Source organism: Lissotriton vulgaris, chromosome 3_1, assembly GCF_964263255.1.
Source record: "Lissotriton vulgaris chromosome 3_1, aLisVul1.2, whole genome shotgun sequence".
In the NCBI taxonomy this organism is placed as follows: domain Eukaryota; kingdom Metazoa; phylum Chordata; class Amphibia; order Caudata; family Salamandridae; genus Lissotriton; species Lissotriton vulgaris.
In genome coordinates this window covers 961,632,233-961,658,908 of record NC_141689.1, presented here as the reverse complement: position 1 = coordinate 961,658,908, position 26,676 = coordinate 961,632,233, and the positions used below count along the sequence as shown (strand labels likewise).

General features: G+C 41.4%; 1 protein-coding gene across 9 annotated transcripts in view; it reads right to left on the bottom strand.

The window, feature by feature from the left end:
- TLE1 (TLE family member 1, transcriptional corepressor) overlaps window positions 1-26,676 on the bottom strand; it is a 160,124-nt gene that overhangs the window by 116,933 nt on the left and 16,515 nt on the right. For 3 of the 9 annotated variants that reach the window (XM_086961324.1, XM_086961325.1, XM_086961330.1), the window contains 3 exons: window positions 18,821-18,883; window positions 17,024-17,128; window positions 1,147-1,224 (listed from right to left, as the gene is read on the bottom strand). In XM_086961324.1, coding sequence (XP_086817450.1) covers window positions 1,147-1,224; window positions 17,024-17,128; window positions 18,821-18,883 — 246 coding nt within the window. The remainder of the gene's footprint in view (window positions 1-1,146; window positions 1,225-17,023; window positions 17,129-18,820; window positions 18,884-26,676) is intronic. The other 6 variants (XM_086961327.1, XM_086961326.1, XM_086961328.1 and 3 more) reach the window with 3 other exon arrangements.

Genomic DNA, 26,676 nt, shown 5'->3' with positions numbered 1-26,676 from the left:
ATATATATTTTTTTTTTTTTTTTTTTGAAAATCATGTTCCATAACAAAAAAAAGTTCCCTTCACCAATCCTTTGATTAAATTGTACTGACAGACAAGAACCACTCCTCTTGTGCTTTTAACCCGGAGGTTCTTTTGACTGCGGATTGTTGTTCCTTCAGGTAGTTTCCTCTCTTTAAAGGGTCAGAGGAAGGAAGCTGAGAGTTCCATTGATGCAAAGAGCCAGACACCCATGTCTGTTAAAACCAGTGCATCCCTGTGTTGAGGAGGAAGTCTTTGAAGCATTGCAGTAAGCTTCGGAAAATGTACAAACATAACAACCAAGCAGAATTGTGGGAGAGGAGTGTTGATAACCAAAAGCCAGATTTAAAAAAAAATGTAGATCTTATTCATCTGCACAATTTAATTACAAAAATGAATTTCAATTTCTTGAAACTTCCTTTCTTGAAGTAGACTACAAAAATCGTGCGCCATCCAAAGGCATTAGAATCACAACAAAGTCAATGAAAACGGTTAGTTCTATGAAACTGCAGAAACCAAAGTCAATACAGATGCGCTCTCCAGCCTTCAAGCTTTCACTGCCTCATGCAAACCTGCAGCCAATTATGTGGGTCTACCAATGGAACGTCAGAAGGGGGCATAAGATGCGAGGTGTAAGCACTAGACCAAAGACCTGCACACTAGCTGAAAGCAACCAGAAAGCAATGCCTATCATCATTCTGAAGTGGATTACCTGAGGGACATTTGCCTTTGGGTTCTGGACGAACTGGTCATCGCTCACCGCCAAAATGGCTAAATTTAGGAAGAAGCCCCTCCCCATTCTTGCTCCTATCCTAACACCCCCTAACCGTCCTCATGTTACAACGGTCTTTATCAAAATGTTTTACACATAAGAGCAACAAAGAATCTGCGGACTGGACGAGTTTCAATCAATAAGAAAGCAACAGGACGCATCTCTCTGCGCAAGCCATTGCAGACAAACACCCTTCAAAACTGCGGCTGATTTGGATAACTCACTTCAGACAAAACAAATTCACATTTCTGACGCTGAAGATCTGATCGTAAAGTTCAGCGCAGATCTCAGTGCAGTTATTTGGAAAGTAAACATGCATATTGTGAGAGCAGTCACTCTCTAGGCTCAGTTCTACCTGTAGGCAGCTGCTTAACCCTTGGCTCCAGACAGGCAGGTTGCGAGCTCTCATATTAGCATGCTGGGACTCCAGGCACTGATGAGTTAATAAGACATTTGATTCATAGTAAATGTAAATACCAATGTAGAAGCACAAACATTTTTTAAGACATTAGCGACACAATAAACACACTTGGAGAGGGATTCACCCCTCCTGCAACATGTGATAAACCTGTTAAAAGTAAAGCTAGTTTTGCATAAAAGAAACATGTTTCGATTATCTAATTACAGATAAGATTTCAAAGAGACACCCACGCATCGAAATAGGTCGATTACATTTTGAGTCTGTGATTAGCAAGATTTTTGGAATTTTTAATGTCAAGTACCTCTAGATATGCTACTCAAGAAAAGCACAGCCCCGAAGAATGGCATTTGCTTAGACAAATTCGGACCATTGCACTAACCATTCTACCCAGCTTTCCTGTAAACAAACGTGTGCATTGTAACAGAGCAAGCGTACAGAAATGATGCAATATGATGCAAGATGCTTGCGGCGATGAAAGGAAAGTGTGCGTAGAAACAGCCCTGCCAACATGTATCATCCAGCCAGAAGCTACTACCAACTAAGACACCGCCACCAAACTACATCGAAGGAACTGCTGCATGCACTGGAAGGATGCTGGCAGCAAAACAGACCTCAGAAACGATTTCTGGAGGCTGCCAAGCGGGGGGATGCCTGGCCAAAAGCGAACAAGGAATACTGTGGAAGGAGTAGAAATATAGGACTTGTTACTAGCGAGAAAGCCAATCAAAAAGAAAAAGGCAAAACAACCAAATACAATATTGAAATCGGTATCCCACATAGCCCTTCAGGTTACCGCAATAGAAGGGAGGCCCAGAAATAATGTCCACGCTCAACAAAATATTGGGGACAACGTGGCAGACACATTCATGTGCATTTTTGTACTGGTGGGATGGAAGAAGCAGGCACACATATAGATGTGCCTTCTACACCAGAAGAATACGTTCCAAAAATTGTTAAAGGGTGAAAATTCTTTAGACAGTTGACAAACTGCCATTTTAACCTATTCATATATATTTTTTTTAATATGGGGGACAAATTCGCCCAGTGTCCTTGATGCTGGGCATTCCTTTTAATAGTTATTTCTGCAGAAAGTTCCATTCTTGAGCTAAAAAGGTGTTACTAAGTTGTGTGGTGCAGAAAACCCAGCCCCCTTTGATTCACAGCCGTGCCCTCTGCCCTCCATTAGAACTGACACAGCACTGCCCAAATAGGTTCTCAGAGAGGTCTGTCAAAGCAGCCAGGAATTCCTTTATGATGTGACAACGGTGGGGGTGGGGGATAACTTTTCTTGCCCCCAGTTACTATTTCACAGCAGTGAATAAGGAACTTTATAAACTGGTGCTACTGTTTGGTTAAGCATGGTTTTATTTCGGTAATATTTGACAAGAATGGAACTCAAAAGTTAATTATTGAATGAAAGTTTGCGATTATTCAACATTGGATAGCAAGAGGAAAGCTCAAAAAATAAAATATTTGCAACTCTGAAAATATCCTGAATGGTTCTGAGTGAGTGAGTAAGTAAGGCGTGCAACACTGGTACTCATTTGGTTACTTCACGGTTTGGTTGAATTCCGATAACAATAAGCCTTTTCCACCTCACTTCTCAAGGACATTGGCTGTCCATTCATCTCTCCTTCCATCTCCTCATCTATCCTGCCCTCAATCCGTAAATCTTTACCATCCATCCTTACGTCTCCCCATCCACCCATCTTCACATGATCCATCCGTCCATTTACCCATCCTGACTTTTGCTGCATCCTTCCTTCCATGTTCCCTCATTATAACCTGTACTTGACAACTCAGCCCCATCATTCTATTCTCTTGGCGTACTATTTATGAGCTTCTGTTTCGATCAAAGACAAAGGAGGCATTAAGAAGCTTAATGTGACACGAGTTTTCCAGTTGAATCCACCCTCCATGCCCCCGCTCAAGGTGCAAAAGTGGTGGTTCATGGAACAACCACCCCCCCCCCCCCCCCCGACCCGCTTGCTAGCATCAATAATTTGACTGGAGCATTTTTATTCTGTCCACATTTTTCCACATGTTGAAATATTGCTACTGTAGCACTGTAAGGCATGGGACTTCAGCATCTGAGATCAATGTAGAGCTTAGGACCTCTCAAACTGGTGCAGTCTAAGAGTTTCATCTTGTTTAGTGGTGGCCGGAGATCATCCCACACCAGTGGACAGGCGGCTGGTTTTGCCCATCCGAAAGGCTAGAATGCAACTGTAAACTTGAACCTTAGTGTAGTGTAATACACCGTCTGAGCTTTTGCTAATGTAGATATGCTTTGAGGTATGTTTCAATGTGTCTTGAAACTTCTTTAAAAAGGTTTGAAACAGGACAATGATTTTGAAGTGATGCTGTAATATTAAATACAACCAGTGTTAAACCCATAATAATTCTAATTTACGTGTTGGCTGGTTGTCCTCGAATCGTACGAGTGGGAGGGCATTGGGAACCTAAGTGAACACATTGAAGCCTAAATAATAAACCTAGGTAGATCAACACAAACTCATGTATCAGGCTAACCGTGGTGACAGCAGAAAGCTCGGAGGTGTGAAAGCTCAAACAAACTAGTTGAAAGCACGAGCCATTAAGTGTCCACAGCCCCAGGTAGACATCGACTGCACGCCATGTCTGATACACGCCTTGTCTGATGCACGCCATGGCTAATGTCCTCTAGATAATATATGCTTTAGGAGTAGACTGTTAATGTAACCTCCACTGCACAGTTATACCGAAAGTACAAATGCTAAAGGCTGCAGGCCTGTTGTAGTCGTTTTTTCCTTTCGCTCCAGTTCCCTGCTTATAACAAAATACACCGCCCGGTTATTTATAGGCTTTCCTGGGATTAAGTGGATCCTCGTCCGAATAAACCCTCGAGAGGTTAACCTCATCCTCTTAAACCTCACACAGTACAATCCTGGAGATAGCCAAGGAGAGAAATAAACCGACATCTTGCTAATCCGTTTGCCAATCACCTCCTGCAAAGAGAGCTCTCAAGGAGGGAGGACAGCTCAATCTGCCTACACCGACTCCTGCGTCTGGCCAAATCCACAAAGATTTCACACAAGAGCGAACTGGGATATTTAGTGGAGAAAAATCGTTTATGCATTCACTTTTAGGGATCGGTTCGTCTTTTACGAAAACTATTTCTCCCAAATCATTTCAATTATCCACCTACAAGCAAATTAATATACAAATCCAGTAACTCCAAATAAAAGTTATATACAGTGAATCGAAATAGGGCACATTCACATAGTCTGCAGTTGTTCTTTAAAGCTGCTAGGACCCAGCCTTCTGGACCTAAGCTAGCCACACCTGACCTGCACTATTTAAACACAACCCTTGAAGTAGCAATACCAGGCACTTCAACAGCTTTGTATCTTTGTCCATTCTGGGCTCTATTAAAAAATCTATAAGTCTAGCCTTAATTTTTAGGTTTCTTGTGTCAATAGATTTCACTCCATGGATCGAAAGACACTGCTCAGACTCAAGTATAAAGAAGCCACAGAACGAAGCGTTGACCAATACAACCCCTTGCTTAAGTGTAAGGAACACTACATACAAAATTAGTGATGCAGACGACTGGCTAAGAAGCAAGGAATATCCATTCCGATTTTTTTTAATCTAGATAGACGGAGAGAAATGCAAATAATGGGAAACGTTATGGGAAATTGCAGAATGTGAGAACATGAGTTGGATATAGGGGATGAACTAGCTATAGAGACAGAAAAGCTATAGATATATTTTATTTATACTCACCAGATTACAGTTCTCTCAATTACACAGCAAGTATTCTGCTGGCACCATAAACTCCACCTCAATGGAGATACCACCATAGCAGACAGAAGAGCACAGTTAAAGATACTCAATGTGCTTTGATGAGAGCCTCAAAGGTGTGCATGTGAAAAAGGATCAAATTTGGCATCTGAGCTCAATAATATGTGAGATTTTCTTCAAAGGCAGAAACGTGATCAGACCTATAACAAACCAGAAGTGATATTTCATATATTTTTTTAAATGGGAGCTTCAAGATTTGGAACGATGGATCACATGCAGTCTAATTTAAACTCCTATATTTTCGCCAGTGTCCTTAGTCACAACTTCGAAACAAAACGATTGACTGAGAGAACTATATAGGCTGAACAAGGTAGTCTCTGCTGAGACGGTTACCATCCTTAGAAACATGGTTAGAACATAGATAACACCTTAGTAGATTTGGACGGGTATCACAAGTGAAGAAGTTAGTTACGGTGGTTTCCAAAACTGTGAAATGGATGTGTTCATGGTCTATACACAATGGACGCTTAACCCGATAGGCAGGAGCTATACAGAATACATGGCATGCATATGTGCTATCCATCACAAAAAGTGGCCGGAGGATTAAAGGCCTAGATACATCAGGGCTGGTCTTGCCATTGTACCACTCTGGAATTTTCCAAGCAGTCTACAGTCCAGGGGACGGCTTTCACACAGAAAAGACTGCAAAGATCCAACCATATTTTCCATAATAACACCCTAGTCACAGCATTCCAAATGTAGGGTGGATATGAACATGTTTTTGCCACGTTTGCAGCAATGACTTTGATGTCAGAAGGGGAGTCAGCACTACGCTCGGTCAAAGTGATGTTGGTTTGCTTGGCCAGTGGGCCTTAAGAAAACGGTCAATTCAGCAGATGCATACATCAAAAGTACAACGCTAACCAGTTATCTAATGAGAATTTTAAAAGGCTGGGTATTCTAGAATAAAATATAACACATCTGCTGTACTGACATGTTTTAAATATATATATAAACTATCAAAATTACAACAATAAAAAAAACACACAATAAGTTACATTAGGCCGTACCTAGGTCTGGTGCTTCCACTTCACACCTTCAGATTACAGCTACAAACTGGAGCAATAGCAAATCATAAAGATCAAAAACCATTTTAGGTTCATATGTTGGGGAAAATCACTCCATGGCAAGACCACTGCTGAAAAAATAAATCTCACAAACAAAGAGCTGTGAACAGACCAGAACTTTTTTTTAGCACTAAATCCATTGAAAAGAAAAAACTATGAAAAGACTGTAAAACGGTCAAATCAGTTGGTTATGACCGAGACTAAGATCTGATCACTTTCATTTCTAACAAGTCCTTTAAATACATCAACGCAAAAAAACAAAAAAACACACAAAAAAACTCACTTCCAACTGCTTTAAATAGGCAGAGATCCCCGCTCCGGCACAGTCAGCTTCTCTAAAGTAGCAAAGCTAAGCGGACATCTCTCTTCAAATCTACTCTTTCCGCTTGTGAAAGCAGAGCACGATCCTCTGCTGCTCAAGTTTGTTGCATGAGCCATATTTTTAAAACAGGCGCATTGTAAAATAATGACCAAGTTTGATTGTGTGCCCAGTCAGCCTTTGCCTGGTGGGACGTGCATTCGCTAGTGGAGTTTTCCATGCATTTCTTGACAAATTACGGCCAGGGGCCATAAAGCACGGTTTGGGGGAATTTAGGTAGAAATATTGTTCTGGCACTGAGAGCCTGACCACTACAATGTAGTTTTTGTGGTGAAGTATAAAGTACAAACAAACGATAACAAAGGGCCTCTTGGTGGAATGGTATTGACAAGGTATGCTCAAGGAATCTATGAGCAGAAAAGCCAGGTCTTCGTTTTTTTCTGAAAGCACAAGAGCTGGGATTCTGATCAGACAGGAGGAAGGAGGTAATTCCACAATTTTAAGACTTGGAATCTGAAATCGGTCACCACAAACGCTGCCAGGAAGAAAACTGCACCACAATGCTTGGAAAGCAAGCGTTGATCTTCGTGGTGGGCTTGACATGTTGAAAGTTATTTGCTCTAGAGGCTGCTCCCGCCACCCTACTTCTTAAAAGAGAGAGGCAGGAGATTGACTGGCAGGCATCCAAGTATATTTATCATGGCGGAAGGTAGAGACTGGGTGATGCTAGGCAATGGCACCCGTGCAGCAACAGACCGATAAAGCAGAGTAAAAAAGCCAACAAAGAGTCAGTTTTAAACATCTTAACATGCCAAAACATAAAACTGAACAGAACGAGGAGGCTGCCATGGTAAGTGCACAGAAAGTCATTTACCAATAAAACACAACTTTCAATACTATGCCATTATTTGCTGACTAATGAAATGGCATTCTGTTCACAATTTCTGTTTGGGGCAGTGTTTTAGAAGCCTTTCACATTAATCAAACATGTGTACAGCTTGCAGAAATGTACCCAATCATAACTTACTGTATGTTCAGGAAATATTTGTTCCGTAATTTTATTCACAGTGAGCCACCAAGGCAAAATACTGTAATACAATGAGCAGCCACTCATGTGGACATTATGGACACCACTAACTAAAAGTGCTGGAAAAGTCACGGTAAACAGATTACGTAAATAACAGAAAAACATCAAAGAATGTTTTTCTCAGGGAACAGTGCATATTAAAAAGGGAGGCGACGGAAGGCTACGCCTTTTCTCATGAAACTAGTTCTTTATCCACTTCAGAATGGTTTAAATCCTGCTTGAGGTATACACGCTTTGCTCAGGGTGCCTACTGCAGTTTTCATCCATTCATTCATTTATCCCATTCATTGCAACTGTGAGCTGCCTCAAGGCACCGCTTGTCAGTTGTGTGAGCGTGGAGGGTGGTGACCGTCTGCATTTCACACGGACTTGCATCTTAAACTGCAATATCACCAGACTCCAATTTACCCATTGACCTGTTGACTAGATTCCAGGACCTATTAAAATGTAGTATAAATCATGAATTCGTCAAATAACAAACTGAATGTTTTCCTACCAGGCACATGAAGTAACAAATTGTCATGCACAATATGTTCTGAGTTTGGCGAGTTATTTCTTTAACTTATTGAGTGAGTCATAGTTAAAGCCAGCCTATCAGGGGCTCCCGTAGGACAAGAATCATTTACCAGAAGGTTCCCTTAATAAAATGTAGTAGGGCAAGACCTACTCCTAGATGCACTGATTTTGGAGCAGTCGCTGGTCCCATTCATGTGCTCCAAAAGTTTAGTCTGCGTCATTCACCCCTTGAACATGGGTGTGTGGCCCCAAAAGGCTTCTAACCCCAAAGATTCGAGACTGGGAGCTCACAAGTATCACTATGCATCACCAAGGCAGGGGACACCTCTTTATACATACTAGGATCGTGTACATCTAACAAAGAAAGATCAGAGAAGTGTATGTGTCAGTAGTACTACAGGGTAGTACAGAAAGAGCATGCCAAACTGATCGCAGACAGAAAAGGGCAGCATTTTGGCAAGCCAATGGCAATTACCAAAGAGAAAAATTATGGCTAGGCAAAGGTTGTGTATGCAAAAGGTAATCAATACTTCCCAATAAGTCTGGTTTGACCTCGAAAGTAAAAGCACTACATTTTTGGGGGAATGATTCCTTTTGAGTATGGAAGGGGGATTAATGAGAAGACTGATTATTTGCCATGTAATGGCCAGATTCTTGCTCAAACCAGCACACTGCTGGAACACTAGGAGCATAATCTGCTTAACTTCATAGCTTTACAATTTTGATGAACTTTTAGGAGAAAAAAAAAGTTTTAAAATGTTGCTATACAATCCATTTCAAAGCAACCTCTCATCTCTCTGATCAAATAACTTCTTATCTCGTTGACTTCTATTATGTGGGAAAATATGCAGTTGCTTTGATGAACAACAATGAATTACCCTCTTTGGTTAGTTTGTTTCCTCTTCACTAGATCCGAAGCATGTCAACATAATTATACTGAAATTCTTTGCACAGGATCAGGCTTCGAACATGTAGGATTTTTTTTTTGCTCAGGCAGAGAAAAACGTGATGCTCCTGAATGAGAATGTGCCCAACAAGGCCAGTTCTGTGTCATATAGGAAGAAAAAAAAATCTGATTTCAGAGCAGGTTAAGAATAGATTTTGCCAAAAGGTCTCATATCCCTGGGTTGCCCCTTTCAGCTCCCCCACTCTACCAATAATCACTCATGCTCGTTGGCTTGGCTTCAACTGAATAGTATCAAAATTCCTGCCTCAAGAGAAAAACATCCTCCACTGGTTCTGACAAGCAATAATAGTTTGAAGGGCCTGTCACAATCAAAATATTCAACTCATGGAGAGACGATGAGAGTCCAAAGACACAGCATTAGGGAAGCATGATAAATCACCAAAACATGGAGGCGACTGTCGCCTGATGCTGCATACACCTCATGCCGCACACCCTGACTTGGGGAGGCATAGGTCTGATGCAATGAACAGCGAAATCTCAGGTGACGGACTGGAATGGGTTTACTTTAAAGACAAATGCCTAAAATAATGCAACACATTCCAGTGTGGAAAAACCCATTTGTACTTCAAAAATTTGAGTTTAACAGGTCCGCTCAGATTTTATATTTCAATGGCAAGTAGAAACTGTGCACATGCTTCGCTTCTTCATCCATGCCAACAAGATCTGTGTGAATACCATCCGGAGCATAAGACATAATTAAGATCTGAAACCAAGTTTACATCTATACTGTCCTTGGCGAGGCAGATGGGAGTAATCTTGGAATCAAACTTCTTAGAATATAAAAACTGATTCAACAAAAAAAAAAAAAAGGTAAGGGAGTGGCGGGAGAATGATCAATGGAAGAGTGCAAGGGAACATTTGGTTTAGTGAAATAAATGTCAGGACAGAACAACTAGACTGCACAATAAACGCAATCTGTACAGGCAAAGTGTGGGCCAGTAGCTACAAAAATCGAAAAATCGACGAGAACAAGAAACAAACAGCACTCTTTTTCCACCACACACATTTGCATAAAGCGCCAAAGAGAGAAAAAAAAAAATATATATATATATATATATATATATATATATATATATATATATATATATATATATATATATATATATATATATATATATATATATATATATATATATATATATAGCCACCCAATATATTATGCTAATAGACAATACACAAGACTATTCTAACCTTGTCGGACAATAACTCTTTAATGTATGTGAAAAAACCAAACAGAATTTCAATAACTGACTCAGCTTAGTAGGTAAACCAGAACCATAAATGGAATTGAAAAGGAGCCCTGGGAACATATAAATGGTACTAAGCACTACACAAATATTTCTTTATTTCCCACAATCAGCCGAAAAAGCATATTCCCAAATGTAAAAACACAACAGAAAACGTACCCTCGGTAGTCCACATTTTGTTTGTCAGCATATAAACATGGTCAATGTTCGATAAAAAAACACGTATGATTCATGGAAGGTAAGCCTTTAATTATACAAATCCCCACCAGTCCCTGTCATTATAACGTGGCTGGCACCAACGCTTGTTCCATTATTGATGAACTAACAAAAACAATCCATTGTGGGCGTGGTCGCCAGGATTAACACCCTTTGAACAGCCCGAATCAGAAAGGAATCTAAAAACGATGGGGATTGCATTTGTTTGCTGTGCGTGCTCGGTGGAAACAAACAGTCGCATGGACTGCACATAGCATCATTAGCAACAAAAAGATGCAAAACCCGCGACTTGTGGCGAGGAGACGTGCACGCAGGGGACACACTCCCCAACGGCTGCCTCCAAACATTTGTTCGTGAACTTTTACACTCGTAATCGATGTATGAACTGCGGAATTAACATCTTTCGCTCTCCGAGCTCCGGCGACGCTGCTCTTTAAAAAGCAAAGCCTCCTCCATTGTTCTCGACACTAAATCGGCTCCCTTAACAATACTGACAGCTGCTGGAGGAGCGCCGGGCGCAGCTGCCGCCCGCGGGAGCAGACAGGCTCCGCGGCCGCCTCCCCCCGGGCAGACAGGTCGGCACACTGCATGCTCAATCAAGGGGAAGAAGGGGCCACTCAACTGTCAACCCAATTTTACGCCTCCCTGACTCCGGAGGATGCACACTACCTTTCAAGTTAAATCCAGCGTATGGCAGAGCATGAATCCCATTGTACTGAAGGGATAATTGTCGTTCGCAGGCACTGGGAAGAGGCTTTAACAGTGGAAGAAATCGAGGGGTAGCGGATAGCATCACACTCGGAGGCCAGGGAGTACCAAAAATCTCACATGGTGAAATGCTGGCCTCTTCAAAGCTTCTACCGTGCAACGCATTTTAACGGAAGATGCGAATGGTCAAAGGTTACAAGTTAAGTTCATTAACTGGAAGATGCACATCTAAAGGCACATGAAAGCATGCAACAGAAGGTTTCTTTAAACAAGAGGGGAAAAAACGGTCCCGAGGAAAGACACTAAACGCGGCTCTGCTTTTTCTTTCCTAAACAAGCTTCTCTAGTCCACAGAAATCAGTGCGATTGAAAGCAGGCACCACATTACTCCTGGCCCCTTGCAACTCAAACAAAGGTGGGAAACAGGGGACACAGAGTTGAAGGCTCTAGAAATTATAAAACCGTTCAGATTGTATTGGCTCCCGAACCTTTAGTCATATGAACTAAAAACACTGTCCGTAATCGTTCCATCTCCATTTCCAGAGATGGGATGTGCATTTAATCTTGACATTAGAGGATTAAAGTTATTTTCAGACTCAATCTTCACTGCTCATCTGAGATTTCAATAGAGGGAAGGGACTACGTTAATACTGATGAAATTATCCAAAAATCAAAAGCTAATATACAATAAGCAGAACACGGGACAGTTGAGCTGTCGAAATGGGTCCGTTGTCCCTCGCGATTCTTAAAGTTGTGTTGTAGACAACAAAGGGCAACCTCATTTAATCAAGAAGCAGCCGGGAAGCAGCATGTAGTCGCACAAACTGCGATCTGTTACTCCTCTCGCTTTAGTAGGCGCTTGGCCTGCAAGACAGCAGAAAGTGAGTCAGCAGTAGCAGTTTTAAAGCTGCATGGTTCTCCTACACATCCCAACTCTGGAAAGACCATTCATTCTGACGGGATCCCACATTTAACAGAGGGAGCACTAGTTGCTTGTGTAGGAGCTTAATGACGCCCTTTAATCTTCCCCCACAGCCGCGGAAATGACAAGCAAGAGATCAAGCGTTGTTAGGAGTGGTCTGTACAGGACTGGGGCTGGGGCTCTGTACCCGCAGAATTTTGTTAATTCACCCAGGAGGATAGCACCACAGTAAGGTCAAAAGAGTAGAAAAGCATGCCCTCCTGCCATTCCATGTATGTAGCATGTGTTGCCATTACCTTGAGATTACACCCAATTTAAGCAGTTCTGGCACGGAGGTGTGGTACAGAAAAGCAGGTGGTGTACCAAGTGTCACTCGTCAACCTCTCCAGGATTTGGGAATATCCACTTATAAAGTGATAATTACTCTCTGAAATGGTGGTAGGCAGTTTTCCACCTAAAGGAACTGACACATTTTTGAGGCTATCACTACCATGACAACGAAACGCTCAGCCCTTATATATGTTGGAGGTGTGAGTAACGGAACAGTGAGCGAGCTGTGGGGAGAGTTGGTATGTGTGCGAAAGGCTAAGCTTTCCATGGTAATAAAGCAGCTGGAACAAAAATGTGAGCTGAAATCCACCAAAGCGCCACATTTCGGGGTGGATATAACTATTGAATGGAAAAGAAGGTCACCCTCCCAGTTTATTTCACCTAATTGACTGCCAATAGCTTACCACTGGCGAGCTCACAGCGGCTCTGCAACTGAGCAACTGATGAAAGGAGTTTTTTCAAGCTGGCTCCCACTCTTTATCAGCACTAATCCTCTCTCGCTCTTGCCATTTTTTCCACCCCATCTCCAGTTGGGATGTAATTTTAAGCACAGATGGATTAACTGGTCCCATTGTCTGCAGACGTCACCGGACTATGGGCACTGCTAATCCGTGCAGCAGCATGTCTAATTATCATTACAAAGTGTCTGAGCGAACCGTAAAGACCAGCAGGGCATCTTCTCACAAGCAATTAACATAAATTGATAAATGAGTAATTTGAATTAGCTCAAGCCGCTCGCATATGAATAAAATCAGTAAGGGCGCGTCTTGTTTCTGCTACTTTTTTCTCTGGGTCTGGAAGGGCGGCAAACAGTAGAGAGCGGGAGACTTTGCGGCAGGGAAACGCACTCATGTGGTGGAAGGAATGCATGGTTCACAGGGTGCATTAATGCAGAGCAGGGCACCGATGACTGACAAGCTGTCACAGGCCAGCCATATTAACTCATCTCAGCACATTCAGAGAGCAGAAAAGAAATATGAAAGGACAGCCAGGCACTTAATACAGACTCCACTGCCTAGCAAGTTACGTTTCTTTTCCACCGATGTAAAATATGCATAAAACGTTTAGTGAGTAAATGACAGAGCAGCTGAAGAGTAAATCGTCTTGACAAGAAGAAATGCAGTAGGTGGGGGAACCGCACTCCCAATTCCGCTATAAATTGTGAAGGCTTTACATGAAGCTAAACCTTTTATAGTGACTTTTAATGGGGGCTTTTAGTGGAACCTCATTTTCGCAATGCAAAGCGTAAGTGCAGCAAGTTGCAGTGGACTTGGTAAGCATTTTCTCTTAAGTGAGTAATAGTAAATTGATTGACTGAATCCAATTACAACTAGATGTGAAGAGCAACTGTACAGTCCAAGTTGGTGCTATTGATACAAATACACTGTAATGTTCAAAGTGTAGATACTGTTATTTAAACAGGGAGTCCATTCCCATGGGGAGAGCATCTGACTTCTACATCATCAATATGAAGCGGCGAGAAGCTCAGATGTTGCCACATATAATCTAAACATCCATATGATCAGGCTATGGAACCACTCAATGAGTCTTTCGGCTCATAATACATGGTTACGCGTAGGGCATGGCTTACTTGCTTTTTCAGATATTCACCTAACTGAGCAGTATGCGTTTGCACGTCATTTTGTGATGGTCAAGGTTATAGACCATCAAAAGCCTCGTCATGTGCTTGAAACATAACAAAACATTTCACTGTTCCTAAGTGCCTTCCGTCAGCTCAGCCTCTCCTGGCAAGCCAGGCCAATATCTATGAGACGTAGTTTCAGGTAGATATTGGCAAATAGGAGTACTAAATTCCATTCATAAGAAATGCCCCCTTTTGACACTTGCATCCAGTGTGGAGCACCTTCCTCACTCCAGCTGACGCAACGGCCCGGGTAGGACACTACCCGCGTCACCAGAGGGTTCTTCTGTAACCATGACCAGGTCTATGAGCTTCCAGGAAAGGCTGAGCTCCGACCCATCCTCTGCCTATCTCTTCCTAAAATGCCCTCCCTGCTAAACACCCTTCTGACAAATAGAAAAAAACAACCAAAGCACACCTTCACGCCAAATGTTCATAACAAATATTTGTACCCTGCCTAAATCCAATATGGACTCTCAGTACTTCTGGCATTCAATCAGCAGACAGCCAATCAAATGGCTGCAAGACCTTCATCTTAGAGCCTGCCCCAACAGTAAAGTCCAGACGCAGTGCTAAAGGGTTGAAGATGCCTGTTCCCAGGCACTTCTTGCATCTTGTGCAAATATATGTTCTTTTGTTCACGCTCCCCTGAAAGGAGGCTTTTCCCTAGAGGGCTGATTTCATGCAATAAAACGTCTTTGTTAAAAAAAAAAAAGTGTAGTGGTCGCTCTGTTTCCAATGCACCTTTGAGTTAATAGGACCAATATTGTTTGATTTTTTTTAAAATAGGGCATATAGGGCGATAGTGTGTGGTATACAGGTTCCAGTAGGAAACCAGCTTAAAAAGGAATATAGTACCAAAATCTAGAAAAAATCTAGAAGACTGGTAACAGCACATCATATTAAGTAAATTCAGAGCGAGAACCAAGCATCACTTCATGCATTTTGAAAGAAGCAAGTCTAGCTTTTTCAAACCACTTTTAGAGTTGTTTAAAAGTCTAAAAATAATACAACCTTTTGGCTTTTAGCGCATCCTTTCTACAAGGCAGATTTACATTCATGAAATGCGCTCTTAATACTACTGCAATAAGTTCATATTTAATGCAGCTTTTACCCTTCTACATCTGACTGAGAATGACTTCTACCAACATTTATGGCTGAAACCTGGCATAGCTAAACACTGTCTATAGGTGAATGGCAATCACATGCAAATTAGGCCAACTATCATCGCGCAGTACAACAAAAGCTGATAGTCTGGAATTTTGAGGTAGACCGTTACTGGGAAGATACTATGCACAATGCAGTCTCTGGCAGGAACGGTCACACACGCAAGTCCTGTTGAGTCACTAATTTTGAGGACGACAGGGTCTCAAGCCAAGGAAATTTAGATGGATACACAATGGGGGTGATTAAGTAGGACATTGTTTCAGCTGAAAGGGATGTAAGAAATGCGGGATCTAGGATCAAAACTGTATTTTCACCTTAGCATTTTTTCTTAACCAGGAATCGTTTAGTAATAGTATGCCTTTACCTTAGCAACCTGATCAGAATCGAGGTATGGGGTGTGTGGGAGCTAAGGAATACTTGCCCCAAGGAAAGGCAAGTGAGGAAGCTGTTGAGCACAAGCAAGCAACAAGACTGTTAACAGTCCAAGAGTGTAATGCTTTGGGCTTCACGTGCATCTTTGATAATACCATCCCTCATTTAGTTTGTTACAGGTACTTCGTAATCAGCTCCACCATTGTCAGGCTAGTGTGTACTATATTTTTCTTTAAAATAAAAAAATATATATTACAAATCATAGCGAACGTGTTTACTTTTGGCACCTGTGCAGGGATCCAAATCTGAAGCATCTTATGTATAGTGAAGGATAGCTCATATTTCAGATGATTCTTGGGACAAGAAGTAGGGCTTAACTTGGGATTGCATGCAGGCTGATTAGGACTGCCACAGCAGCGGGTGCCATATAATGCAGCAAAATGCCTTAGGCTTGAAAAAAAGTATCCATGTAATACACAAAGCAGAAGCACACGACATTTATGCAAGGTGTTCTATGAACACAGTTCCAGTTGCTGGAGTTTGCTTCTGCTCCGACTACAACCAATTAACTTGTGGTGCTATCAGCTGTTCATGTGGACAATTTTCAAACTTTGCCAATGTTCTGGTGTGAGATCTTCATGACATAGCACCCAGCTTTCATTTCACAATTTTAATAGGCGACTGGTTTGGAGCTGCACATGGCCAATTAAGAAACTGGGAGAAGTATAAATACCATTCTATATGTAAACGAGAGGGCAGGGTATCGGTAAAACTGGTCAAGTAGAGAATGGTATTAGCATTGTTCAACATCGGCAGACCGAGGGCTGGGCATTGCAACCCCATTTTAAATTCTGTTATAAGAATTTTAATTACAAATTAAGCGGAAGGGAAATCCAAGGAAAATCTATGCAACGGAGGATATTACCCACATCATTTTATTGTGCAAGAAGAATGTTTTGTAGGGACTGACCCGACTAAACTAACTACTACTATACTTCTGAGGCGAGAAGACATGTGCTATAACCTAACTGCAAGTGAAATTATAATTCCGTACTTTGTAACAGGAAATCGAAGGATTCAACTGTGCATAAATCTTAGACAAGTCTTCAGTGTTTAAGTGCAAAAACTTTAAATTTGGTGGTCCGAGAACATTAGGCACCATTTAAATGCAAGTGAATGGTATATCTTGAAAAACATAAGCAAACCCAGCCATACCCAAAGTTCAATGTTACCCATGATGCTGGCTCATGATGATGCAATTAACACAGAATGTGCTTCCCTAGAGGGCAGGAAATTTTTACTACTTTTTTCTTGTATCCCAAAACATAGGATCTTAGTGCAATGCAAGACAGTGACACTTTACAGTAGCCTCATCTAACAAAACGGTAAGAAAATGAAATACACACGGTAGGAGGTAGACCAGGAAGGCCACGTACCCCGATGATTGCATTCAGCTCTGCCATGGTCACTTGCTTGGCACGCTCGACAGCTTGGGCAACTTGTTGCTGATGCTATGAAATAAATGATAACATTTTAGGGTCATGTTACTAAATATAGCCAAAACGGTTGAGCCACTTTCCTCTTGTCTTAGTTATTCTGCAATAGTCCGTTTTGGTGGAAAAGTTACAAACATTTATGAATTTCAGGGAAGTTAAAAAGACAGAAGTTAAGAGACAACAAGGCTGCGTAAATATTACAGATCTATCTGAACCCTCATCAAACATGCATGTGGTAGCTCAAGAGAGACACGCAATTCTACATTTGCAGCCTTCTGACTCAGGAGAGTGCTAATGCACACAACTCAAATGTAGACCATCGTTGGTGTTCACACTAAATACAGCATAGCATTTGCAACTTTCTAAATTGCATTTAGGGCCAATGAGATTATGCAGCAGGACAAAGACCAAATCAAGCAGCAAGAAAACACACATTATGCAGTATAATGAGCACATTTTGTGACAGTATTATGTGATTATTTGGTCATTTTTACACATTAACTTAATCAAGGCAACTGTTTCACCCCATTACTATCAGTTTTCACCCATATACACAAATTAGCAACATAAAGCGGACCCGATCTTTGTGAATGGTATTCCACTGCACAGCAACATGTTGCCACATTTTTAGAGCTTTTGATCTGTTAGAGCTCAAACTTTTGTTGAACTCATCTGGTTATGAAGTATATGGAGGATTATGTAGAAAAGGCAGCAACTCCAAACTTAACCAGAAAATGCAGCCACAACAACAACAACAAAAAAATGTTTATTAAAAAAAAAATCATAATTCCAGGGACTCATGTTACATTTTTTAGAGACAATAGGGCAGATTCTCAACATCTATAAATGCAACCGTAGGCCTGTGAATGCGCATGGTTACAGATTCACAAATTTACAGACCTACTGAGTCAGTTGTAGGCATGCTAGTGATGTGAGCAAAATACGTGGCATTCCCACCCTATAACAACTACTACATGCTCCACCATCCTTTTCCTGATTAATTTGCCAGTCCCTTGGAGCAAGTAGATAGTTTTGAGACTGTAAAGCCACCTTCTGTATTTTGTAACACTCGCAAAACGGCCAAGTGAACAGTGCCATCCAGTTCATAGGGAGAGAATCTTACACGGTGCATTAAAATGAAGGGAGGAACTCTTGTCATCCAGGTAAAAATTTAAGTCCAGTAGTAAATAATGCAGTTATTGTCCAATTGGTCTCCTCCCATTCTACCCAGTAGTCCCCTTTGCTCCTAAAAACGTCAGTCATAGTTCCAAATATTTGAATAGGAAAGGTCGAATAGTTCTGCTACCTAAAGCTGGCTCCTGCTGGAGCTAATTGAGCAGAGTACTTGCAAACAAACAGACAACCGTTTAAAAAGACAAGTGGAAAAATCTTCTGTTTGAAGTGCACAACAAAAGGGCGCCACTGATAGGGAAGGCCTTCACTGATAGGAGCTGCCACTACCCCCTCCCTTCCGTTAAACCACCCAAGCGCACTTCCGTGTAAAGATCAGTTCAGAAAGGAGCACGCGCCTCCTGCCGCAAAGTATGTATGATCTGATTGAGATTGCCAAGCAGGCAGCACGCGCTTTTCAACTAGAACAGATGTTCTCGCATTTGCGGGTTGTGATAAAATTAACATCTTAAACTAGTTAATTTGCAAACAGAGAAGAACATAATTGCACTTTAACAGCTGAACAGTTTTACTTACTTCCTGGGAGAGAAACGGAATAACTTGGGCACAAATCGTGTTCAACCGCTTGGCAATTTCAGTCTATGAAAGAGAAAATATGTAGGTTAGAAAATGAAAATAAAGGCCGAATTCACATTTGTAAAAGGACGTCTATTTAATTAGGATTTATAATTATAAGACGATACATCATCTAAACTTCTGGCCCAACTATGCAATCAAACAAATTAGAGTGATAAAACATATCCCTGAAAAAGCTGGTCCAATTTCCACCCTCAAAATGGACACTGTAGATCTGGAGACCAGTTGATCAGTAACTGATCTCTCAAACTATGTCCAGTGAACCCCTTGACATAGACTACAAGATCCCACGGGTCCAGATAACTGGACCTTTAACTACGGACACATTCCATGGCACCTATAATCCGTCATTTCATTTTTCGGTAGTAGGGAATCTATTTTTCATGGAGTTCTCAAAAGGGGTGCTTGTTGAGGTTTCTGCAGTTTCTCAGACAACTTATCTGACTTCCACCAAGTTTTCAGTCTCACCATGCACCAAGCTACCATTTTGAAAATAAAATGAAGGTCAGACAAAGCATACTCGATTTATTGAGCACTGCCTCACACTTTTGTTACCAACTACACCAGTGAAAAACACACAGCAAAAGAATTGAGCCTAAGATAGCCAAGAACTTATGAACATGCTCAATAAGATAATACCGCTCAAGGAATTCCAGGTTATTCTTTATTGTAACACCCAACTAATTAAAACACTGTTAAACTGTTGGCGTTCGAACACAGAAAGAAAAGAGACTGCATCCTCTGCATTTGTGGGTTTCTGGCTTCCACTGCACTGCATTCATAACAACCCATTCTTTTTATTAGAAAGCCAGCAGATTTAGTTTGCACTACTTATTAAATTGGATCAGGAGCTCAAACCTGTAGTGTCAATTATGCATAGGGTTGCACTTGGGTAAACCAATCTGTGTGCAATAGTAAAGAATAGCATTCTGGTACTAAAAGTACAAACATCATTACCAACCTAGGATGCTGGACAGCAACTGGTGACTGCACAGAGACAAGTCCACAAAGCATCAGAAGCTACTAAATGTCATTTATGCAGCCAGAGGGTAAACAGTTTTATGCAACACAAGCATTCCTGAGCAGTTTTCAGTGTAAGCTATACGTTTCCGAGAGCCAAGTATCAAGAAACTTCACTTTCTATAGCTGAAATAGCTGTACTTTCCACTTCACAGGTCCCAGTATTTACCCCTGATGATAGACAGCACTGCACTCCAGAACAAGTCCCAATTATCACAGGAGAAGAAACCTAGAATAGAATATTTAATGGGAAACCTTTAAATAGCCCTTGCCGTGATGGGAAGCTGTATATTGCGATCATGCTCCAAGGGCGACAGCAACAAATGAGGCTGGATAGAGATTAACCACACAAAAGCTGCAGTGTAGGCAAAAGTAAAGGGTTTACAGTACAGCTGGTCTGGAGAAAGTGTGTATACGATGGAGTCTGAACCACAAGTATATAAAGGCAAAAAAAATGAAACCAGCTTTTTCTTCAGCAGCGACCTTGTCCTACAAGAAGGCGGCACGTAGAGAGGTTGGCTCAGGAGTAATGAAGGTAAACACTCCATTACCAAAATAGGGTCATAATCACTCCGAATTTGGTGGAGGTGCCACCTCTTTTAAAAAAAATATTTAACAATGCATAAAACCCACAGTTAGGATGCAAGCACAGTAAGGTGCTAAATGCTACTTCACGCTGTCCTCAACACAGTGTATGATTCAGCATTGGCCACCCACACTAAAATGTTCGAAAGTGAACAAGGCCATCAAGATACAATGGTATCAACGAGTTTAACAAGGGAGGGTCAAGATCAAAGTTTTCACCCAGCTACATGTCAAGGAAATAAAACGATACCAGAGTCCAAGCAATATCATAGTGACACCAAACTCTAGTTCAGTGGCCCGAAGACAGCCAAAGAACAATGAACAAGATGAGTGGTCACATCCCCCTACTACTGCGAGTCATCTTTTTGGACACAGTGGAGACAGCACTAAGAATAAGAGAACAGCAAGGCATTCAACGTTCCGCCCTAGAATTTGCAAGCACATAGGACTGGACATAAACACAAGAGGAGTCCCTCCACAGTCTGTTTCTAACGGTGTATCTTTGGTTGTTTTCAATGTTGCACCAGAGGAAGATTTCATTTAGTCACTTGGGTGCACGGACTAACAAACCTCCCACATGTAATGAATGGACAACCTAACATGCAGCGAGCACAACACAGATTCTGAAATAGTCTGTCCAACCCCCCCCCCCTCCCCACCCCCCCTCCTCACCCCCACCCCCCCTCCGAATGAACCAAATCAACAGCCCGAGGGGGGATACCAAGTAAATCATGGCTTTCTGTAAAGTGTCAGAACCGTACTGCGGTCTGGAGAAGTAACTTTCTGAAATGCATGGTGCACTGGAAAGAAGGGGTTGCTGAGGTCCCTACACAAACATATTGCACTCAAACCTCAAAGGCAGCACCTTCCTTTCTGTCAGACTGAGATCAACATTGCCTAAGTGTCTGATGTGACAATGCCCAGGTGGCCTTAGGAAGTTTGTAATACTGAAGCAACAGTTGTGGACGTTGGAACACTACCATGTGACATACCAAACCGAAATCGAAACAATTGGGGAAAAGGGCAGTGTTAGAGGGGGCGGGAGAGAAGGGGGCATTTTCAGCCTAAAAATGAACCTTTACTTAAGCTACCTATTTACATTTCTCAGTAACGCATCCTGCCTTTCCAGCTAAACAATACAAGGGGCATTACTGATGGCTCAGCACGGCCCTCATAAAATACTATGCTACCCACAGATTTTAATTTTGAGAATGAAAACGACTAACTTCACTGATAAGGTGTGCACGTACACGTACACAAGACTTCTGCCTTCACCCAACCTGCTACAGCTAAGTTAAAAGTAACTGTTCGGATGAGAGGCGGATTTGGCACCGTCCATATACAAGCTATCGACGTGCACGCGGGTTACAAACGTTCTGCACAAGTGCATTACCCTAACTGCAACACCAGCTACGACGTTGTATTTAATAACGTAAGTACTCGCACGTTTTACCGCAGTGCCCTTTTAGCACACAAGGCCGACACGCCCGTCTCCGACTCCATGACAGCACGTCACGGGAATGACCCCGGAAGTGAACACGCCCCTGCATCATGGCAGGGTAACACGACTGCTGTAATTGCTCATGTTCTCTTTGGCAAAAGAGTGCTAGGTCGTGCATGTCAAGAGAAAGCTCTCGCAGCAGCGAGGCAGCCCTTAACAGCTCATCTCAAGTGCCCCTAATTGTTTATGTTCTTAAAGCACAGCCTCTTGAACACATTCATTTTTTAATAGCAGGCTCGAACGCGTGGCCCATCAAGGAATGACAAAGCATTTCTGCTCACGCAATGAAAGTCTTTTGATTTATGTCTAAATGACAACCTTGGCAGCCTCTCCACACCAGCCTCAAGTGCTGCCCTCCTTTCAAAAACTCCATTAAAACGAACAGGAAGGATTCAGCCGCATTTTCCGAAGCACGTTAAGCCTGTACCCAGTGTCGTCCAGGGCAGTCTTTTCTTGGTGCCATCTGATTAAATGGCTTTGATGATTAAGCTTTGCTATTGCCAAGCATGAGGTGGCTTCATTTATAACCTTCACAGAACTGACACGCATGACCAATTGCAAAACATCACAAACTACAAGTTTTTCACTGTCAACATATTTTAAGGAATCTTTAAACCCGCATTCTGTGTATGCAGGGATAGCTTACATTGCAAATCTAGAAAATGCACGATTCAAGATAATTTACCCGTTTACAGTAGATTTGATGCTGCAGGAAGAACGTATTGATGGTGAACTCACTACAACACAGCAAAGCACGTAGACACGGGGACAAATAATCCTTGGTTCGAAGCCCCAAAAAGAAGGCTTACAACTGTAAGTCCCTCAATTACTGGCGTGTTTGGACTCCATCATACCCGCATACTAACATACTAACAGTCATCCTTGCACTTATGCATCCAATTATCCACCCATTAATACATGCTCACATTCATCAACAATTAAACACACAAACTTAAACAAGCATATGCAAAAAAATTAAAAGAATAAAATTAGAAAAAAGGAGGCGCAAAGTCCATTTGTATATGTACATGTGTGCATGCATTTTTAGGATGGTTTTTATTACAAGAGCTTGGCTGACAGCTTAAGCTGTCAGGTTGGATTTAAATGCACATTAATACGCACACTGTTAAATGCCAGAACATAAAGCTAAAAAAGTGTAGAACATTACTGCTGGCAAAGTACACAAGCCCTCCTATTAGTAGCAGCAAGAATTCTTAAAGGCAAATTTCCACCCCTAGAGTTGGGCCGACAATGGTAACAAAATGAAAACTATTGACTACTACAGTAATCTGCCAGGTCGCACACTGAAAATATCTGTGAACATGTTTTAGGAGTATAACAATCCACTTTAGAAGCTTATAGAATGGTTTTTCGCTGTAACTGTCGGCCTCAGTCACAGCTTTTTGAATAAAGAAGTAGAACAGACATAGTTAATCGGACATAACTCTTTATAAATAACCAATAAGGTCCGCAGTCTTCAGCAATGGCTTGTCCCTTTAGCCAACACTGATCAACTGCCTGGAGAATAGGATTTGCTACAAGGCAACAACCAAGCAAACAATTATAATTTGTGCAAAATTGCAGTTAGCAAATTATACAACATTCTTAAATTGGCATAACAAGGATTGTCATAGTACAAATCTTCTACCGTGCAGATTATTAAAAAGGCAGGAATCAACACCAAAATACTTGATTAAAAAAAAAAAAAAAAAAAGATTTGTGTTCAGGCTTTACCACAGAAAAATATTTCACCCTAAAAAGACTACTAGATCGATGTATGCTTCTCACCATAAACAAGTCAAGCCTACCCTACCGCCTTTGTAGTAGCTTTTGGTTACAAATGGACCACACCTAGCCATATGGCCCAGACAAAAGTATTCCTCCACAAACCAATCAGGCCTTTAAAATTCATAAATAGCTTGCTTCCATAACAAACTCCAACCTACTGTACGGAGCATAAACTCTCATTAGGCTGTCACCAGGTATTCAGTCATGAAATTACAAATTCATACTATATGACCACTGGCCAGAAATATATAGATACACAGTCCCTTCTAAGAGGGCAAAGAAGGATTATTATACTAAATATCTTCACACAAGTTGTGTCATAAGTGGAAAGCAACACAATATCTTGCTTACACCGGTAGTCTCTGAAGTTCCATACGACAATACATGGCATCAGGCTTGAACACGGTGTAATATCAACCCACCTATAAATGTCTATTGCCTTTAAACATGTGTACCTGTAAAAAGTAATTCCTGCCGAGTAAATCGTAATCTTTCAAAATAAACAGATTACATCTACGGAATTGGATATAACTTTTCCCAACGAACCAGGCACCCTTCATCAGCAAAAGCCTTCTATATTTATTGAGCATAAGATTTCTCATAACGCAAGAGTGATAACTACAATAATCTATCAAATTAGAGCTGGCAAATCCATATACAAGACGCCCCAAAACGATTTAACAAGGATTATCAGAATGCAATTCTACCGTGAGTGTTCGTCAGAGATAGTGCCCAATACAAAAAACGTGTTTAGTACAGTATGCTATGAAACAAAATACTGGTCTACAGGCTTTTAACACTGCTTAATAACAACCCACCCATAAAAAGGTTACTGGCTTTAACATGCATTTTGCAATATTTCATATTAAACGGAACATATGGCATCTGACTTAAATAAACCAGTCCGGCTTATCCATCATTTGTTCGTCACCATAACCAACTCAGGCCTACTCTATTGAATATAATCTCCCTCACAAAGCAATCATTGACATACAGTACAAAAAATACAAATATGTACACACTTACAATTGGCAAAATATACACCCTCTCCAAAATGGGCCAGAAAGGAATTCCTAAAGTCCAAATCTTCTTAGTAGTTTGTCAGAGGGCAGCCGACTCCAAGATAATTTTTTACTATGATAAGGTGTGAGATTTTACATAAAAAAAATTCAAGTGTACAGTTTTGACTGCAGTATAATAACTATCCATGCTTAATGCGTACTGAGTTTGACATACGCATTTCGGAACAAATAAAATCACACCTACCGCATTAGTTGGAAATGTTCCTAATAAATAAAGAAAAAGTATTGCATCTAACAAATTTGAGTCATTGGCTTGTCATCATAATAAATTCAGAACTACTATACTGAACGTAAGCTTTTAAACAAGAAAGCGTAAAGCAAGCATTCTTTTTAAGCAGAAGCACACAACTTCTGCCCAATACAATGATGTGATTAAGGAAATGTGGGAAGAGCTGCAGCCAATCTCTGGTACAACTTCTTAAAGCTCTTTTTCTGCTGCACATAAGGTATGGCGGAAGCTGCTTTGTCAAGCCAGACCTAACAAACACAAATGTGCAGGGAAAAAGAAAAAAACGAGCATATACATCTAAATACATACCACGAGCTATGGCTAAATAATAGTAGATGGATTTTGCACCTTGTGACAAGAGTACAGTTATTTTATTGCTGCTTCCACCCGAGCATCGGGCACCTACCCATGTCATTAGAAACCTCTCAAAGCATTTATAACGGAGAGCACAATACAAGAAACTGACACCAAACCCACACATCTCCAGAACAATACCCTCCATCACTGTTCTCATACAGTAGCAAAGTTACTGAAAGACAAAACCATCAGGGCCATTTACATGATCCAGCACCACTTCTTAGTCCACAATCCGACAATGCATTACCTATCATCAGACCAATACAAAAAAGAGACACCTCTGCACGCCTTTGTTGACAGACGTGGCCTGGCAGCAAGAGCGGCTTGCTTTGGAAGTGGGTTAAAATCTTAGCCTTCACTCAACATCCTGTAATTCTGGGCAAATCACCTACTCATTGAATGCCAACAAATGGGTAAAATCTGGTTCTCTTGCAAAGAGCTCCAATATCCTAGGGCCTTGTGATCTAAAACGAGGATGACAAAAAAAAAGACAACACACTGGCAGAGTCAACAGGCTTCACCTTTGGGACCAACTGAACTGGCTTTGTCATTTGCATTTGGCAGCACTATCAAATCAAAACGCACTCATCATACTATTAACACAGGTGCCATTGGCATTTTTTTTTTTTTTTAGCAGATCCAAGATGGCAGCTTCCACTTTGTAATCAAGCTATGCTCCAGGGAAAGGACAAACAAGATAGACAATGCAAGCCATTGAATAAGAAGCAATACAATTCCAGTGACAAAGTCAACCAATGGTAAGCACCTGGCAGGCTATACGCCCACTGCAAGATCTTGGTAAGTTGACATCTTTTGCAGACAGCTTGCGCTGCCTGCTATGCCAGACCTAAAAAAAAAAAAATACAAGGAGCCCCACTGACGGCTCAACACAATTGACAACATAGTGTGCCTGAAGATGAATGGGCCAAGTAGAATTCAAAACACAGGCCACGAATGCAAAACTCGCATTGTGGATCTGCTCAAATCAGAATTCAACAAGGCAAAGACCATCATGCCCCTTCCCCAAATAACTTCCAACTAAGTGAATAACTCCCAGAATGTGCAAGAAAGAGGTTGGAGTAGTTCTAACCATTCTCAACATGTTGCAAAAAGAGGGGGGGCAGTGAAATCTTGTCAATCAACCAGCATAAAATAAGACTAATAAAGACCTGACTACAAGATAGAATGAAAACTAAGAGGAAAGCTCTACTAAACGCATACATCTTCATAACAG